The sequence below is a fragment of the Mycena indigotica genome (genome assembly GCF_014461135.1).
Source record: "Mycena indigotica strain 171206Taipei chromosome Unknown Mind.scaff0004, whole genome shotgun sequence".
NCBI lineage: Eukaryota > Fungi > Basidiomycota > Agaricomycetes > Agaricales > Mycenaceae > Mycena > Mycena indigotica.
In genome coordinates this window covers 2109175-2126390 of record NW_023503003.1, presented here as the reverse complement: position 1 = coordinate 2126390, position 17216 = coordinate 2109175, and the positions used below count along the sequence as shown (strand labels likewise).

The window sequence follows — 17216 nt, the reverse complement described above, 5'->3', positions numbered from 1 at the left end:
TGATCGGGAGAGGTTCGTTCCCACAGCTCGCTTCTGTGTAAGTATAAGACGCCAACGATTCGAAGTGGTATGGATTGACTATACAAGGAGCTCCGGGCATAGAAGGGACTGATGTCTGAAGTAAATTCGTGTGAATTGTAGGGCTCAATGTTGCTGCGGCAATGCTCGCCGTTCATCACTCCAAGTTTCGGATTCATAGCGACGACGACGAAATGAAATCGTCGCCCCAATCACCCAGGGATGGCAAAAAAAGAAAGGCAGCTCCCAACCCAGGGCTCAGGCTGGTGGATTAAGTGACGGGGTTACAGTACTGTCGTTATCTAATCAAGGTCCAAGATTGTCCATGCATCATCATCGGCCGACTTAAAGGACCATCGCGCCGACGAGGCCGGCACCAACGGCCAGGACAAGGCCACTGGCGGCCTTGTGGGTGGCTGCGCCGTTCGGCCGAGGAGCGCCGGAGCTCGAGGTTGGCGGGGCGCTGATTGATCCGGACGGCGCGTTGGAGCGGACCTGGCTGGTGATGCTGGCTGCGCCACTCCGGGAAGTCCCGGCACCGCCCGACTGGGAGGGGCCCGAGGGCTGTGACTGGGAAGGGCCGGGCTGTGACTGCGACGGGCCTTGCGACTCGCTTTCGGGCGCCTCCGACTCGGAGATGGGTACAGACGGCAGCTGCGAGCTTTGGCCTGCACTCGATTCTTGGCGACGAGCCAATACACTATGGGCGTTGTTAGATGATTAACCAAGATTAAGAGAGAACGTACTCGTTGGGCGCGAAGGCACCGAGCGCCATGGGGAAAGCGATGGCAGCAAAGGCAAAGAGGGTGGTGAACTTCATTGTGGCGAAAAACAGAAACTGGCGGGGATGGGACATGACCAGGGTGCCTTTTATACCTCTCCCCGACGGGCATCCCGGCGAAACAAGCAAGGACGCATGTCCCTGAGCGCACAAGCAGCAACACACAGGTTGAAGTTACGGGCGATCAATTCGATGCAATGGGTAATTGTGCCGAACGAATTGCGAACGAAGCAGCCAGAAAACTGCGGAAAGAAGGCGTCCCGAAGGCAGTCTCGCTAGTTTGACAGCGACATATGGCCAGAATAGACCGTACTATGTCGGGCATAGCTGGCCGGGCGACCATTGACAACCAAATGCGCAGCACCAGCACGGTGGAAAAGACGGGACTTGTGCCATTTCTTTATGTATTGTCCTGTTCCAGGTGTCGTCTCCAGGTACAGTCTAGTCACAGGTCAAGGTCACACAGCAAAACGAGCACCAGGGTCCAGCAGCAGCAGGCAACTGGGGCACGAAAACTCGGAAAAGACAGGCAAATGATGACTAATCAAATCACATCGAGTCTTTTTTTAGTACATACTACGTAACAAATTGTTCCTTTCAACAACACTAAACAAGCAGGGCGCCGACAAGCCCTGCGCCAAGTGCGACAGCGGCCCCGTTTGCCGCCGTGATTTGGCGGGCCGCGGCATTTGGCGTGGATGACTGGGAGGGCGGCGCTGAAGAGGTGGCCGAGCCAGAGCTGGAGCCACTGCCAGAAACCGGGGCCGAAGTCGATTGCGATGGAGGTGGGTTGGCGCTGCCGCTAACGGGCAAGCTGGTAGGAATCGACGGCGACGGGAAGGAGAGCGACGGGACAGACAGCGTGGGCAACGACAGCGTGGGCAGGGAGAACGTGGGGAGCGACGAAAACGACAAAGACGGGATTGGGACGATGTTGGATCTACATAGTCAGTCTTTCTTCTGGCTAATATAAGAAAGTTACTCACAGACTTCGTTGCGGGGTTACAGCCAGCACGAGAGGTGCTGCATAGACGAAAAGCGTGGCGAGTTTCATGAGGGTCGTATAGCCAGAAGGCGGAGAGGACTGGCCTGCTTTTATACGACTAGGCCAAAGAATGATGTCAAGGCTATAAATAGCCCCCATTGAATGCGTTGTTGAATAAATACATGATTTGGCACTTGTGTCTAATATGTGTCCTTGGTATGAGTAGTGTAGTGTAGTTCGGGTTTGAGTCTAATGAGTTGGGTCCAAAATTTAGAAGAGTGCAGCTGCGACAACTGCGCCAGCTGCAACCAGTCCTTGGATAGGCACTCCCAAAACAGCGCCGGCATTTGGCGCCCCACTCGACTGTGCCGGCGACGATCCAGAAACGGACGATGAAGGCAACCGGCCGGAGAGGCTGGGAACCGACGAGCCACCGCTAGGCAGTACGGGTACAGAGACAGACCTGTTGTCTATTTCAGTATTCAACTCAGTTGCAAACAAAAAGAGACAAACACGCTGGGAATCGGCAGCGATGGTAATGATACCGAGGGCACCGGCAGAGAGGGCACAGGGAGGGAGGGGACCGGCAGGGAAGAGTCGATGACTAGAGTGCTTGGATCACCACTTTCCTGAGCAATGGCAGGTGCGGCGAGGGCAGCGATGGCGAGGGCAGCAGCAGCGAAGAACTTCATAGTGCGAATGATATATAGGCAATTAAGATGCGAATGAGTGGGCGGTTGGTTGGTTCTGAGTGCTAGTGCCCTACAGTTGTTGAGCCTTTTATACGCATCCTTTGTGGTGCTATTTACATCACCAACTCGACGAACAGTGGAGTCAGGTGGAGCAAGGCGGAGCAGCAACCACTTCTCGTTGCTACATCCTCTCCACAAAAAACGCGCCCCAGATCTTCGTCCGACCGTCAAAATCGCTCCGCAAGCGTGATTTGAACAGCTGATTGACGCTATGCGAGCTCGTCCGTCTTCATTCTATGTACACAGTCTTGCGATGCGATTTGCTGGCGACGGGTTGGAGCCAAAAGAAGTGTTGATCGCGTCATCAATCAATTGCGCGGTCACGTGCAGCTTCAGCCTTCGATTACACGAAATGAAAAATATATCCACCTACAGATAAGCTAGTGTGTACACAAATCAAGCCAAAGCACATAGAGTAGTAGTATAACACAAGAGAAGGGAAAATAGAAGATCACGGAGATTTGCTTGCAGATTTGTCATCATAAAGCTCCTGCGCGGAAAGACACGCATCGAGCAGACACCCGTTGTTGTCCATCGGTCCCGCCTGGCTCAGACTCTCCGCGACACGGGTAGATAAAGCGTCTGCGCTGCAAAAAGGGTTAGGCTGATGATGGATGGATAAACCACAAAGGAACGCACTCCAGGGCACCAAATTGTGTTTTGACCTCATGAGTCAGAAACTCAATCGACAGCGGCCAACGGCCGTGCACGTCATGCGAAAAGACAAACGAAATATAGGCCTTGCCTCGCACCACCGGGAACATCACGGCTGCTTTCGCCCGGAAGCCGCCCCCGTTGGCCAGCAGCTCGATGGTGACGGGGTACTTAATCGTGAGCTGGAACAGTTGCGCGCGAAGTTGTGAGCACGCCATCCAGTAGTCGGATAGGCTCGCGACGATCTGGATTGTAATCAGTCTTGTGAAAATTAAGAGAATCAACATGGACGAACACTGCGAGTGGACACGTGATCGCCCCGTGGGATATGCCGCATCGCGTCCTCAAAAAAGTACTTGGTGAGCTCGGGAAAGTCGTCCAAGTACTGATGCGACGGTTTGATGCGTGTTATCTTGACTTTGGACGGCACTGGATTAAACTGGCGACAGGGAATGGACACCTTGAACTGGGACCCATATTCGTACTCAAACAGCTCAGGGACCACCTTGGTGATCTTGAGCATGTGCAGCTGTTGCAGCAGACCAATTTCCTCTGATTCCAATTCAGTAAGGTAAGAGAATAATGTAGCTTCAACGGACCTTTCAGACGAGTCAGCTCAGCATGCGTGCTGTGTTGTTGAAGATGGAGAATCCGATTAGCGTCGTCAATTGCAGTTTGTGACTGCCGCTTCTCGTCCTCCATGTCAGCCATCCGGTCTTTCAGCCACTGCAAACGAGACTTGTGCTCGTCGAGCTCTCCTCTCAGCGCTTCGACAACAAAGCTGCTCCGAGTAAGTAAATAGCAAGGGGAATAGTCTAGAAAACACACTCTTGTTCAGCGATAGACGCTTTGAGCCCATTGAGGTAGTCCTGGTCACAGTTCTGGATCTCCGCAACCTCCGCCTCCTCTTGCGCAAGTTCGCGCATCAGCTCATCATACTCTTGTTGCAACCCAGGGAGAATCTGATCCGGTAGCTCCCGAAGCTGTTCCAGAGCCTCGGCATCCTGATCCGCCTGTCAGCCGATATGATGACCAAGCGAAAAAAAAACCGTACCTTGCGAAGGGCAGTCAACGACTCGTCTAGCGATGCTCGCAGATTCTCAATCCACTCCAACTTCCAATCATACCACTCCGATTTGGCTTGGGTGCGGACATTGCTTCGGATGAGATGGAGTTGATGCTGGAACAACTTTAAGTAGAATCACAGTGAAAGTATAAATTGCAAACCAATAGTGCCTCTCGATCTTCCTCGTCGGCAGAAAGATACTCAGTGAAAAGTTGCGGGGTGACCTTGGCCGCTGCCTCTTCCTCCTGTTCGAAGACAGCCTTGATATCGGTGTCCATCCATTTCTGCAGGTCGTTGCAAATCTTGGAGTAAAGATCTAGCTCGGGGACGGTTATGGCCATTGCAACACCATACTCCGCCAGCGGAATCTCCGACGGGGGCCGTGGCACACGTGATGGATGGTGAATTGACCGTCGCGGCGCGTCCAATGCATCCATGAATTTGACATTGGTTATTTCGAAGAACTGCTCAATTGTGATCGCTTGCTACAAAGCATTATTAACATAAGCCGACAGGTTAGAAAAGAAACTTACAATCTCTTCATCTGGAGGCTCCGTCTGTTCTATTCTATCTCTCCATTGTTCAGTTGCGTCAACATCCATATCGACACTGTCTGGAGTACTCCGTTCCTCCGCCAAAGACGAGACATTCACAACCGAGTCTGTAACATTGACCCTTGGCGAGGCAGCCCGTGGAGGGGGTGATTCCACTCGAGGCGAAGGAGCGGGGGCAATTTCCATCTCCGTTTCCTGGTCTTCCTCTAGTTCAGGCTCCGGTTCAGGTACAGGCTCAGGTTCCGGCTCTATCGCCTTTTCTTTTCCTTTAATCGTCGGGGAAGGCTTCTTGAAGGGTTTCCAACCGTTCGAGGAGGGCGCTGATCCCATACTTGCCCGACCCATACCAAGGCCCGACGTTTTACGCGGCGATTTTGGCTGAGCGGAGGAAGAAGGCTGAGAACCTGATTGCGACCCCTCAACACCCAGAGAGGCCATGCTTTTTCGTCTGTCGAAATAACTGGGTCGCCGGCCTGTAGGACGTGGAAGGGCTGAGGCAGGGGTAACAGAGGTGGATGCCTTGGTCGAGACTAAGAATGGCGCCTTCTTGCTTGGAGACAATGGCTTTGCCACCGACTTTTGAGGAGTTGTTCCTTTGGCGGGGGAGCTTGTTGTTGTTGGAGTCCAGCGCCCTGCAACAGCTACTCTCTTGGAGGGAGTTCCCTTTTCACCATCGACATCGCTGTCTCGTGGGCGTTTATTGGGACCGGGAGGGAAGAAAACAGGCTTCGCTGCTGCTGCTGTCTTCTTAGAGGGAGATGACGCCTTAGAGGGAGACGGTGCTCTGAAAACAGGTGGCCGTGAGTTCGTAGGGGCTGATTCTTGAGGACGAGGAGCTGGAGCCGGTGTGGATTGGGCAGGCGCTTGGATAATTGTGCCATATATTTCAGACTCTTCCATCGTTGAGTCTGGCTGGCCCATGCTGAACCGTGGTCCAGAGCCGGCCATACTAACACGCCCAACCACCTGGCTCAAGTTCATGGTCCTGTCGCCATTGTTGATGTCGTTGAAGCTGTCGTCAGCGCTCGAAATTGAGGCATCGCCGGTTTCATAGACAACTTGGTTGCCCCCAAAATCGTCGTCTGACGACGCAGGTATGTCTTCCAGTGGTGTATCGCCAGAATGAGTCATCCGCCTCAGAGCCATCCAAGCCGGGTCCTCGCTTGCAGGCGGGCGAAGCGAACGATTCAGAGGTACACTGAATTCGGTATGTGCTTCTTGCGATGGGTCGGAGGTATAAGATGATTGGTCGTCAAACGACTGGGATTGGTCCTGCTCGCCCGCTGGCGCGGTAGATATTTGTCCAAGTGGTGGTCGATTCGCATTTCCACCCAGCGAAACAGGTCGCCCTTTCAGAAACTCGCCATCCAAGTCTTCTGTCATATCCATGTCCATTGAGTCCTCAAGCTCCATATCTTCATCCGCAAGTGCAGGCTCGTCACCGAAGGCAAAAAAGCCACCCGGGGCCGTTACAGTCAAGTCCATATCCTCGCTCCCAAACGATTGGCGAATAGAGCTACGTCGTCTGTTCCGAGACGCTGCAGCTCCTGGGTATGCATTCTCATCGTTCACAACTTTAGGCTGTTGGGGATCTTCTGGTGGGTCGGAGGATGCTGCAGGAGAGCCGGGAGGAGAGGCCGTGCTGTTGGTGTTATCGTCATTTGTCCGCAACTCGATTAGTCGGACATGTGCGTTCTTCGCAAAGCTGACTCGTCGCCCGAGCGACTTTCTACTAGTGTTGTCGTGAATTTGTGTTTGGAAATCTGTCGTCAAATCCATAGATTGGGTTGCGCTGTTTTCCGTGGGCAGGGTGCCTGACCCATCGGGATTGGCATCGAGGACATTCGCGGTCGACTTCAATATGCTCTTGCGTGGCACCTGACGGGAGGAGTCCATGAATAAGTTTGAATGAACAAAGAAATTGCGACGCACCGCAAATCGTCGTGCTTTGGCTCGGGGACTGAGCACATCACTTCCCACAATACTATGAGCACGCCGCTTCCTACTCAGAGCCACAGGCCGATTTTGGTCACCAGCGACCGCGATAGACTTGCGCCGACCAGACTGCTCCTTCACCATCGCAGAATCCAACACGCGAGATGAGCACGTTACCGTTCAACAAGAGGTCAGTCACATTCGTCACGTATCATACCCACGATCACATGTCACAACAGAAGAGAGTAAACAAATTATTTCCCGCCATTACAGCGGCACACATTACATTATTTACGATCGTCCTCCTTTCTTCTTCTTGTTCACGACCTTGAATCCACCCCATTCCGACGAGGCCGGTGGCTTCGGCTGAGCCTTGACCACATCTGCAATCGAAACAAGTTTGGTTGTACCCGCCTTTGGTCGAGATAGTGCGTCCGCCTTGCGTTTGCTGACAAACTCCGAGGCAAATCGACGACCATCAAGTGTCGTGCTATTGGCATAGATCAGGTCAGAGATTAGCTCAACTGTGGATGCATCTGGGTCCAAAGAGAAAGACAGCAACATGGACATGATTTCTTCCACTGCCGAGAAATATCAAAAATAGTTTCCGAATCAGATAAAGATAATCTTACCATTCACTGAGCTATTGAGACCTTTCAGGGCATCACTCAGCCATCGCACAAACTCATGGGATGGAGTAGCAGGGTGCTCTTCTGGCCTGGCAACAGGTGCTTTAGCTGGCGGAGGGGCACTTCTCGGAGGAGCAGTTGTCCCATTCGTTCGGGGAGCATTAGATGAGCTCGCGGCCGGAGTCGCATTGGGCACTGCAGAACGAGTAGGTGCTGCTGCTGGGGTCTGTGCGCTGGCTTTGGGGGCCCCGACAGTTGTCCAAGCACCGCCTCCAGTGGTTGGGGGAGGAGCCGCAGCCTAAATATTGTCACACAAAAAAAAGATTGCAGTGTTATATCAGACCTTAGTTGTTGATTCCGCATAAGCTCTGCGAGCAGCCGGCGCAACACTCTCCTTCACAGCTAATTTCTTCCGCTTCTCCTCCTCTTCTTGAATCTCCTTCATCGACTTTTTGGTCGCAGTCGTTTTCACTGCATTTGTCCAGACAGGGGCTGGAGTACCAGAAGCCCCCACTGAAGTTCCACTGGCCGTCGAAGCAACAACAGGAGGAGCCTCTTTGACTGGAGGTGGTCTGGCACCGGCTTGTGATGTTGGTAATCCCCACGAGGCAGTGAAAGGTTGAATTTCGTCAGTGGAAGGCGCAGTAGAAGGAGTAGGACGGGTAGTTGTTGCAGCCACCTTGCGAGTTGCAGCTTTTTTGGCCTCAGCATCTTGAATGTCTCGCAAGCTGAGAGTGACTCCTGAAGGTTTGGGCCGTTTTGAATCATCGTCCTTTGCCCATGCGGTCTTTGACTGTCCAGCCGGAATGACAGGCTCGTTCTCTGCAACCACTGGGGCGACAGCCGGTTGCTGAACAACAGGTTGTTGGATAGATTTAGCCCTAGCTTTAGTTGGTTGAGTAGCTTTCGCTGGGGTTTCTGTTGCGAGCGGCTCTGGAGATGGAATGGGTTGGGCCTTCGGAGCTTCTTCTGTAGTCGTAGCGGCAAACTGCTGATTGTGTTGCCCAAGATTACTGAAGGTAAGACTATGACCGCGATCTTCTTTCCAGCTGCTGTCGTCAATGACACCTTGCGAGGCAGCAAACCATGGAGAGGGTTCTGCAGGTTTAGGTACAGAAGGAGTGGATGCCATAGCTGGGGCACCCCAAGGGGAAGCTTGGACGGGGCTGGGTGGTTGATTTTGTGGTAACCTCGCGGAATCAGAAGCAACTCGCGGAGCACCCCAAGGCGATTGGGTTGCAACAACGGTTGGTGGAGGGGGAGGCGCTTTAGACCCTTGCGCAAATAAGTTGGCGGCGGGAGATTGTGATGGAATGAAGGAACCTCCATGTAGAGGATTATACTGTTGACCAGGGCCGAACCCAGCATTGCTCGCAAGGTATTCTGGGACAGCTAAAGGAGTATCGTTGACAAAACCTGCATCCTGAACGTTGCGAAGATGTCCAAAACCAGATCCTTGGCCCAAACCAGCAACACCAAAACCAGTGTCAAACGTCTGACCAACCGGCCAAGCTGTTTGAGACATTCCATTTGTGCCATATATCTCGTTGCCGGTATACCGAGGATTATGTGCAGAATGATCAAGTGTTGGGTCACCAAAGCCGGTTCGACGCAAGGAAGATGAGTTTTCGGGAGGGACACCAAATCGAGCGGCTTCGGCAGAGTATTGACTGCTGGCTCGACCACCAAAACTGTTGGAGTCGGGGGATCCGTTTCCAAAACGACCTGTGCCGAATGACGAGGAAGGAGAGTCAGAGTTTGTGGAGAAAGCATCCAAAGTAGTGCTACGGAGAGTGCGGACGGGGGCAGGCTGCAATGGTGCAGCAAACGAATTCGCATCAGGGACATTTTGAGCAGATGATTCGCTGTTTAGACGGGAAATGCCGGGGGGAGCTGGAGGAACAGAAGGAGCGTAGAACAACTTGTCGATACCGGCAGATCGTGCGATTTGAGCCAAATCCTTGACAGCCACCCAATCAACATCGATGTGGGTCCTCTTCATTAAAAGCTCGGCGGTGAAGTAACCTTCGTCAAACCACTTTTGCATCGTATCGGCGCGGAATGGGCCTTAAAAATGGGTGAGAAATGGCTAATGAGAAGCAATATACTTGCTCACCTTGCAATTGACCCTGTGGATCTAGGTAGGACCACTGGACTGCGGCGAAATCTTGAGGTGGTTGTTGCTGTTTGACCTCCGCTCCATTAGGCTCTGGTTTTTGCATTGGGGGAGTGAGCTCCTTTGGAGGAGGGGTTGGCTCCTCATCCTCTTCCCGGATGTCTGTGGTGCGCGCCTCGTGTGATTCAGGATCACGCGACGCGTTGGCGGCCTTGGCTTCGGAAAGACGACGTCTGGCCACCCATGTTTCCCCGCCACCATTTAGAACCCCATCAAAGGTCGGAGGATGTCCAAATCGAGTACGAGGGGAGGGAAGGGCAGGGGAAAGAGGAGCCTGGCTGTTGGACAAAGAAAGTCGTCGTGGTACTAACTGGTCTTGAAAAAAAAATGAGCAAGAGAGTAGACTGTGATTTAGTGCATACCTGAGCTTTCCCGACGCCTGGGAAATCGCTCTCGCAACGGACTCCCCGTCCCAGAGTTATTATGAGGGAGACGGGGCCGGTCAGTGTCAATGGAGGGGCGACGGCGAAGTTCAGAGTTGAGTCCGTTGGCAAAGAGCTGCGAAAGTGAGCAGAGGCCACCAAGATTATTCACGGATTGTGCACCTTCTTTTCCGAGTCGCTCATTTCTTTCAAAGTGACTGGCTCCGTTCCAACATCTCTTACGATTCCCTCGTGCCGCTCGACCTCAAGCCCAAGACTGGCCTTTCCTCCCCCATCACGGTAGATTTTGAGCATCTCGTCCCTTGTATACCTGAATGGATGGGTTTCGTCCCGCTTTTCGACTGGCGGGGCTGGAGAAGGCGACACCAAGGCAGAATAGCTGGACGCGCTTGCAGCATTTCCTGTTGGCGGGGGTGGTGACGGTCCTTGTGGGGTTTTCGCAGGTTGCTTAACGCGCATCCATTCAGGGCCAAATTGCATCGTCGACGATTGCATTGTGTGAGTAGACATAGGCGAGCTTTACGACTGTTCGCGATGTGTGTTTGGAAAAAGTAGGTAACGCGTTGATGACAAAAAGTATCCTAAAAGAGACAACCCTACTTCCATTCTCAACTCATCTTCACCCGCCACGCCGATGTAGGCAGCGCTAAATGTCATCTTTTAGAAGAGGGAAACTAATACCAACCAGAAACTCACCCTGTAGACGTCGAGCCGTTGGAATGATGTAGAATACCAAGAATGCTGCTCCAAACACCATGCAAATTCCGGAAACGACGTAGTACCCATCTTTTTCGATGTGGCACTCTCCTCCAGCAGCCTTGCAGGCCTCTTTACCTGCGTCAGACACACATTCAGACACTATCAAGAGGATTAACATTTGATGGGAGTGATCGGTCTCTGACATGCCTTTTGTGAGCAGTGGTGTGCTGCCCGATTTCACTTTGCATGTGGCCTCAGAGAACAAGTCGACACCTGCAAGCAATTAGAGGCAGGGGTATTACCGAGAAAAAGATGTACCTTTGAGCACAAACCACTTCGGCCATGTCCCGCCCATGTTTGTGAATGTGTTCAGAAGCTGGTTGGGAAAATCAACGCGGAACCACGACTTTATTCGGAGCGTACCGTCATGTATGTCCCTCCGATGAGTGGGTCGGAAATTCGAGTATGGAACGCTGAAATTCCTACAAATTGGACTGTGCTCGCGAACGAGGAAAAGACGGTGTGAATGATGAGGAAAATGAAGAAGCCCATGGTAATTGGTGGTCTGGGGAACCAGTACACAATCAGTGTCGCCATGAGGGCGAACCCGAGACGTGGCCAAAAGGCGATAAGCCAAGGGCGCAAAGGATGGTCTCCTCGTGACCATTTTGCGGCTAGCCATCCACCGGTGATTTGGAAGGGGAAGTCAATGAGAACGGCGATAGCCAAATCCTCTCGAAGGAAACCTTTTTCAACCATCTTGAGGGATGTCGCAGCCTCGTTGGCGGCGAACCCAATTTTGGCAAACAGATGCATGAGAATAAGTAGCTGAACATCTAAGAAAAATGATAATTGATGACTTGGAACAGGCCAAAAATGCAACACACGGCGAAGCTTGCAAATGGCCCATATCTGCTTATACACGGCGCTGATACTGAGATCAACATCGCTGAGCGCTTCTTTCCTCTTCAGACTGGGTGAGCTTCGGAAGGTGACAGCCAAGGACGCTCTAACCTCCTTTTTGGCAAACAGTAGCCACAGACTAACTGCGTAGGACATAACACACCAGAACTTCAGGTAGCCACTAAGACTGAGATGTGGTACACCCCATTTGGTCCTGCAAAAACCCTCAAAAAGTGTTCGCGAGTAGAATCAAGTACCCACGCGAAAGCTTCACTGTTAAACGCGAGAAACACGGTAAACGACGCGAAGAATCCCGTGTTCAGGCCGATAGTTTGGCATGTTGATGCATACGATAGACTTTCGGGTGAGAGGAGGGTAAGAGCCCATCCTAATTCGTCTCAGAACTAGAGCTGGAAAAGATTTGGATGGTTTTACCGTCGACTGCGATATCTGTGGAACAACATCTCAGTGAATAGCGGTAGAGGTGAATGGTAAGCTCACCTTGCGTAGCCGAGAAGAAAACGAGGGAGGTGAAAAGGAAGGTGAGCTGTCCGACATGGTGGCTTGCCTAGCGAAATGGTTGTCAGTTTTGTTGCACGCGCGCGTTGCCCAAGGCCACTGACGTTGTCCATTAATACTTGCACGTTGAGGGAAATATAGAGCATGAGAGTTCCGATTATAAGTTGCATTGGTATAATCCAAGACTTGCGGCGGCCAATAGACGGAATGAAGACTGAGTCCACGATGGGAGACCATAACAATTTAAGGGAATATGGATAGCCGGAGAGCGCAAAGGTCCCCAGCTGCGAGTATGATAAATTCTCTCTGAGAATAAAAGGGACCGATCCTGGAGAACGTCAAAGGTAGTTTTGTACCCAAAATTACTGGAACAGACCGAGAGCGAGACCCAACTAGGGATTCATTAGCACTAAGCACCCTATTCGAACAATAAAACGCACAGGAACCCCTTGTATTAGGTCTATTGGCAGATGAAGCACGAAAAAAATAGAACGGATGACGGACGCACATAGAACACACAGCAAAACCATGGCCTTTTTGTCTTCGGTGGATAAGGAATGTGGTTGGACATGTTGCTCCTCAATATCGAGTCCATGGGCAGCCTCACGACGTTCTTCTTCCCCCAAAAGGCTAAGCTCTACCTCGTCAACCGTGTCGTCCTCCATACTAGACCGGTGGGCGTGTTTTGAAGTTCGAGGAGAGACTGCAATTCCGCTAAGGGACGAAGAGATGGCATGGGTGTCTGAAGGCATATCTTCGCCGGTTTGTTTGCCTTTGCCTGTAGGGTTTCTTCTCGACATACAAGTGCGCCAAGGCCGGGCTGCGCAGACCAGAAGTTACACGTAGCGAGCGAACAATCAAGCGTCACAGCCTCTGGCCCATCTTCTTTCAACCCACACAACACAATTTCGTTCTGTTTGCAAGCTCAAGGAAATCACTACCCCGGCTGCTTCTTCCCGAGTGTCTTCTCCTCGCGTGCTTCAAACTCTCAGCGCATGTAATGGCCTAAATTTAGTTGAAACTAGCTGTGTCAGTTCACAATGGAAGACGCGTACAATGTGGGTCGTCGCGTTCTTTACTGCTGACGCCCGCGATCTTTTAAAAGCTTGTCCATATCTGGATCGGTGGGCGAGCCTGGTCTTTGACCATCAGCGAAGCACTGGAATGCCGATGCAACCGAATACCGTCGACCATTCGATAAATAGCGGCTGCATCTGAAACCCCCAACTCATGATTTCCTGGCCAGAGGCAGTTGCCGTTTCGGCTTTACTCCTTGTCTGCAGATTCTCCTACGGCCTTTTCGTCTCTCGTCGGGCACTCAGTCACGTCCCCGGTCCTAACTCTCCTTCACTCGTTTGGGGCGAGGAGTGGAAGCTTTATCACACCAAACCAGGCTCCCACTATCATGGTTGGAAACGAACCTTTGGCAAGGTCGTCAAGATCAGCGGAGCCTTCGGAGTGCGTTTAGTACCAGACAGACAAACGTATGACAACCGCTGACTGCATGCTGTAGCACCCAATGCTTTGCATAACCGATGAAAGTGCCATCTCATACATCCTTGGTGCGGAGGGCATTTATAACTTCCCCAAACCCCATGGCGTCAGAATTTGGTTCCAAAAAACTCTGGGTAATGCTTCTCGCTATCGAGGCTTCTGTGTCTTATTTCAAGTAGGCAAGGGGATATTGTACGTGGAAGGCAAAGAGAGTCACGAAAGACAACGGCGACTTCTGGCTCCAGCCTTCAGCCAACCATCTGTTCGCAACTTCATGCCCGTTTTCCATGAAATCTCCAGCAAGCTAGCTGTTCAGTGGCTACATATGATGGACGATCTTGGTCGCGACGAAATTGAAATTGAAGTGACTAATTGGGCCGGTCGTTTTGCGTTCGTTTTGTCAAGCTTCTTCACAAAACTTCATTCCATTTCCAGACTCGAAAGCGTTGGCCGCGCCGCTTTCTCGCACGAATTCGACCTGTTATCTGGGGATCCTAGTCCTCTGCTCGAAGTACAACCCGTTCAGCGAGCGAAGTTCAATTGATTTCTCAGTTCTTCCTAGGCCTTGGATGGGTTGACAAACACTCAGCACAATGCAACTTCTTTCTACATGCGCGCATTATTTTGGATCTTTCCTTCCATTCTCAACATCGGTAAGAAAGGGGAGATGGTTCGTCGCACCAAGATGGAACTCGGACAAGTCGCTCGCAAGATGTGGCGTGACGCCAAGTTGGCTAACGACTCCTATGAAAAAACTCTGATGGCGCAAATGTTAAAAGCGGACGCCGCTTCAGAGCAAAGGATGGATTTAGATGAGATCGTCGCGCAAATGCGAACCATTCTCTCTGCTGCGGTGTGTAATATTTATCTCGAAGAGCTGGTTCAAGTCATCCTGAATAATCACCAGTACGAACCCGTCTCCAGCACAGTCGCTGTGAGCTATCATTTAGGTTTTGACGCCATATCCCGACTTAACTCAACCTTAGTGGGTCCTCTATGAGCTTGCAATCAACCCTCGAACTCAGGAAGAGCTTCGAGTGGAAATCTCATCACATAATACCGATCCAACGCTTGACGAACTCTCCACCCGATTCCCAATCCTTCATGGTGTCCTTCTCGAAACTCTTCGTTTGCACCCTCCGATTCTTGAAAATCATCATGAGGTATTTTATATTTTTGACTACACTGGGCTGTGTTCGACTTACTATCAACTTGAACAGGCTGCTGTAACCACCAGTGTGCCCTTGTCTCAACCCATCCCCGGAACTTCGGAAAGTCGGCTTGTTATTCCTAAAGGCACCATTCTCTTCATTCCCGTCAATGTGATGCAGACAGACAGTGAACTCTGGGGTGACGATGCACATATTTTCCGTCCTCGACGTTGGATGGATGGTCAGAGTCAGCACCATCCAAGTCTTCTCGCCTTCAGCGAAGGGTGAGCCGCTTTATATTTTGATATGACGGGTTATCATGGGACACCTAGACCTAGGTCCTGCATCGGAGCGCGTTTTGCACAAGCTGAGATCAAGGCCGGTCTCTTGCCTTCTTTAACCAATCGTACCAATTGACTCCGACATTAGGCATTGATTGTGGCTCTCATTCGTCAATTCTCTGTGCGTTGTGATCACGAAATCGAGCCATTCCAGAGTTTTGTCATCCGTCCCAGGGTGAAAGGAACTGCAATGAGTTCACTTCCGCTAAAAGTCAAACGTGTCTAGCATTTTATCGAGTTCATATTATACAATCCAAGTCGTCCTACTTTCCTGTCTAATGAACCACCAGTGTTAGTCTAGTATTAAAAACTTTTAGATACGACCATTACTCGACATGGAACAACTGTCACATTTTGAGTTGATGAAGAAAATGCGACCAAGATAACTTACTGGTCCGCTTTCTCGGCCACTTCTCCTTTGTTCCAATAATTCGATAGCTTCGGATCGCCAGTTGCGCTGTAAAAGCTCCCCTAGTCGCTTCTCTACTGCGCTTATTCTCATCGCGTCCACTATGTAGCTGGGAAGACGTTCAAATTCTGCAGACGGTCAAGATGTTATAGTACCTCTCGATGGGATTTGCGACAGCTGATTTAACAGCGTCTACGAATCCTTTGCGGTCTCCAGCGAACACATTATAAACGTAGGGCGGATCCAGTCGTTTAAGGAATCCATGTTGCGCAGCCCATCGGCTTTTATCAGCTGGATTCGTCCTATCCCAGCTTCTGATAACATTGATGAAGGGAACGCCGAGGCAGAGGGCGTCGTAAGGCGTCGGGGATCTGCGTTGTTTGAGCAAAAATACCGGAGTGGGACATTTTCCCGTACAGTACGGGGTCTCCTAGGCCCACAAGAACTTTGGAATGGGCCAGGTGATCATAAAACTTGTCTTGAGACAAAATTTCCTGGCCTGGCGCCAGAAGGTTTGTTATCGCTTTCGACAACTTGGGTGTAGGGTCACGCGTTTCCTGATATGCTGCTGCGATGAATGCGATTCCGGTTTCAGTTGCTGCCGCATCGTACAACTCTGGTGCCCAAGCCGTGTTCTGCGGACTAAAAAGTCCTATGCGTTTGCCCAATATATACGCTTGATGCTTGCGTTGCTCTTTCGGAACATGTCGTTGTTTGTGACACTGAGCTTCGATAGAATAGCCGACGTAGCTAGCTTCTCTGCCCGGGTAATCCTACGGAGAGCTTGGTCAGTGACAGTTTCGAGAGATGCTATTATTTACCTCGGGGCTTAGGGACCATTTGTCCCCAAGAGGATTGATTTTGAGAGCAGTGCCGAGCCCTGACCAGAAACAGAATGAAAATATCCGCCAAGCAGGGATTCCTGCTGGATTTTCCTCGCTACGGACACATAATGGTGCATTGAAACATTCGAAGGCTTGATCGGGGTTGAATATAACCATCTCTACGAGCGGATCGAGGATGTGGTAGAGTGTGACGGCCACGTCGGTTGATTCGGCATAGACCATGGTATACCCCATATTCTGCAGCGCTGACACGGTGCTGAACGCCCAGATGTTTTCGCCGCTTACATATCCACCTTTTTTGTTCTCGATGAATTCAGGACTCGCAAGAACGATGACTATTCAACGTGAGGCAAGCAGATAAAAGGTGCCCTGACGCACCTTTCGTTTGATTCTGCGCACAGTTCTTGGCTTCCATGCAGAGAAACAAGCCGTGAATTGTTCGTTGATTTTCAGGAATCCATGAATGCAGGCGATCTGAGTAAGTAATAAGAGGTTTGTAAAGGTCAATGTTGGTAGTGCCAGGTCGACCAAGCATGATCGAATCCGGATTTGGAAGAGAACGTAGGAGTAAAACCATGAATATTAGCGGTAGAACAAGCAATGAGCGTCGCCGGTGTGAAATGAAAGACTTGGCCATGGTGGCGCAAAGCAGGTCAGACGAAAAGCTCCTTTCATGCCAGTGTCTTGAGTTGAAGGGCAGTTGTGACGTAATCACTAATTGCACCATCAAATATGGACATCAGAAATTGATCTGAAAATTAGAGGAAAGGAAAGTAGAGGACGAGTCTATGACTAGTAAATTGACAAGCGACGTAGATACCGGACATCTCAAAGCTTCCCTCTAAACAAACAGCCTACAGAACCGCAGAATTTTTTTTTTTTGATGATAATGATTTGACTGTGTCATCGTGATTTCGTAAGT

At 51.2% G+C, this 17216-nt stretch overlaps 7 protein-coding genes across 7 annotated transcripts; 1 reads left to right on the top strand and 6 right to left on the bottom strand.

Moving 5' to 3' along the window:
- Positions 1–363: 363 nt before the first annotated feature.
- Positions 364–874, bottom strand: MIND_00445900 (uncharacterized protein; the record flags this gene model as incomplete). The annotated part of the gene is made up of 2 exons (XM_037361273.1): positions 364–718; positions 765–874. 2 exons carry the CDS (start codon positions 872–874, stop codon positions 364–366), a joined length of 465 nt encoding a protein of 154 aa, XP_037221565.1.
- A 531-nt stretch (positions 875–1405) lies between these two features.
- On the bottom strand, positions 1406–1853 carry MIND_00445800 (uncharacterized protein; the record flags this gene model as incomplete). The annotated part of the gene is made up of 2 exons (XM_037361272.1): positions 1406–1739; positions 1786–1853. The coding sequence occupies 2 exons, from the start codon at positions 1851–1853 to the stop codon at positions 1406–1408; spliced, it is 402 nt and encodes a 133-aa protein (XP_037221564.1).
- Positions 1854–2054: 201 nt separating this feature from the next.
- MIND_00445700 (Spc7 domain-containing protein) lies at positions 2055–6916 on the bottom strand (the record flags this gene model as incomplete). The annotated part of the gene is made up of 11 exons (XM_037361271.1): positions 6743–6916; positions 4790–6688; positions 4418–4741; positions 4245–4370; positions 4019–4194; positions 3790–3971; positions 3486–3742; positions 3176–3435; positions 2992–3123; positions 2298–2657; positions 2055–2247 (listed from the first exon to the last, which is right to left on the bottom strand). The coding sequence occupies exons 1-11, from the start codon at positions 6887–6889 to the stop codon at positions 2055–2057; spliced, it is 4056 nt and encodes a 1351-aa protein (XP_037221563.1). The 5' UTR covers positions 6890–6916.
- A 120-nt stretch (positions 6917–7036) lies between these two features.
- MIND_00445600 (GYF domain-containing protein) lies at positions 7037–10443 on the bottom strand (the record flags this gene model as incomplete). The annotated part of the gene is made up of 6 exons (XM_037361270.1): positions 7037–7326; positions 7378–7672; positions 7718–9441; positions 9491–9865; positions 9913–10048; positions 10096–10443. 6 exons carry the CDS (start codon positions 10441–10443, stop codon positions 7037–7039), a joined length of 3168 nt encoding a protein of 1055 aa, XP_037221562.1.
- Positions 10444–10541: 98 nt separating this feature from the next.
- On the bottom strand, positions 10542–12854 carry MIND_00445500 (GYF domain-containing protein; the record flags this gene model as incomplete). Its single annotated transcript, XM_037361269.1, has 13 exons — positions 10542–10579; positions 10630–10905; positions 10951–11008; positions 11056–11468; positions 11520–11598; positions 11647–11749; positions 11797–11923; positions 11971–11985; positions 12037–12103; positions 12159–12382; positions 12431–12446; positions 12495–12514; positions 12563–12854. 13 exons carry the CDS (start codon positions 12852–12854, stop codon positions 10542–10544), a joined length of 1728 nt encoding a protein of 575 aa, XP_037221561.1.
- A 430-nt stretch (positions 12855–13284) lies between these two features.
- MIND_00445400 (Cytochrome P450) lies at positions 13285–15266 on the top strand (the record flags this gene model as incomplete). The annotated part of the gene is made up of 9 exons (XM_037361268.1): positions 13285–13512; positions 13568–13938; positions 13984–14059; positions 14111–14401; positions 14456–14482; positions 14535–14711; positions 14769–14983; positions 15032–15077; positions 15129–15266. 9 exons carry the CDS (start codon positions 13285–13287, stop codon positions 15264–15266), a joined length of 1569 nt encoding a protein of 522 aa, XP_037221560.1.
- A 100-nt stretch (positions 15267–15366) lies between these two features.
- MIND_00445300 (uncharacterized protein) lies at positions 15367–16931 on the bottom strand (the record flags this gene model as incomplete). Its single annotated transcript, XM_037361267.1, has 6 exons — positions 15367–15384; positions 15432–15558; positions 15605–15820; positions 15867–16222; positions 16271–16629; positions 16673–16931. 6 exons carry the CDS (start codon positions 16929–16931, stop codon positions 15367–15369), a joined length of 1335 nt encoding a protein of 444 aa, XP_037221559.1.
- Positions 16932–17216: the final 285 nt, after the last annotated feature.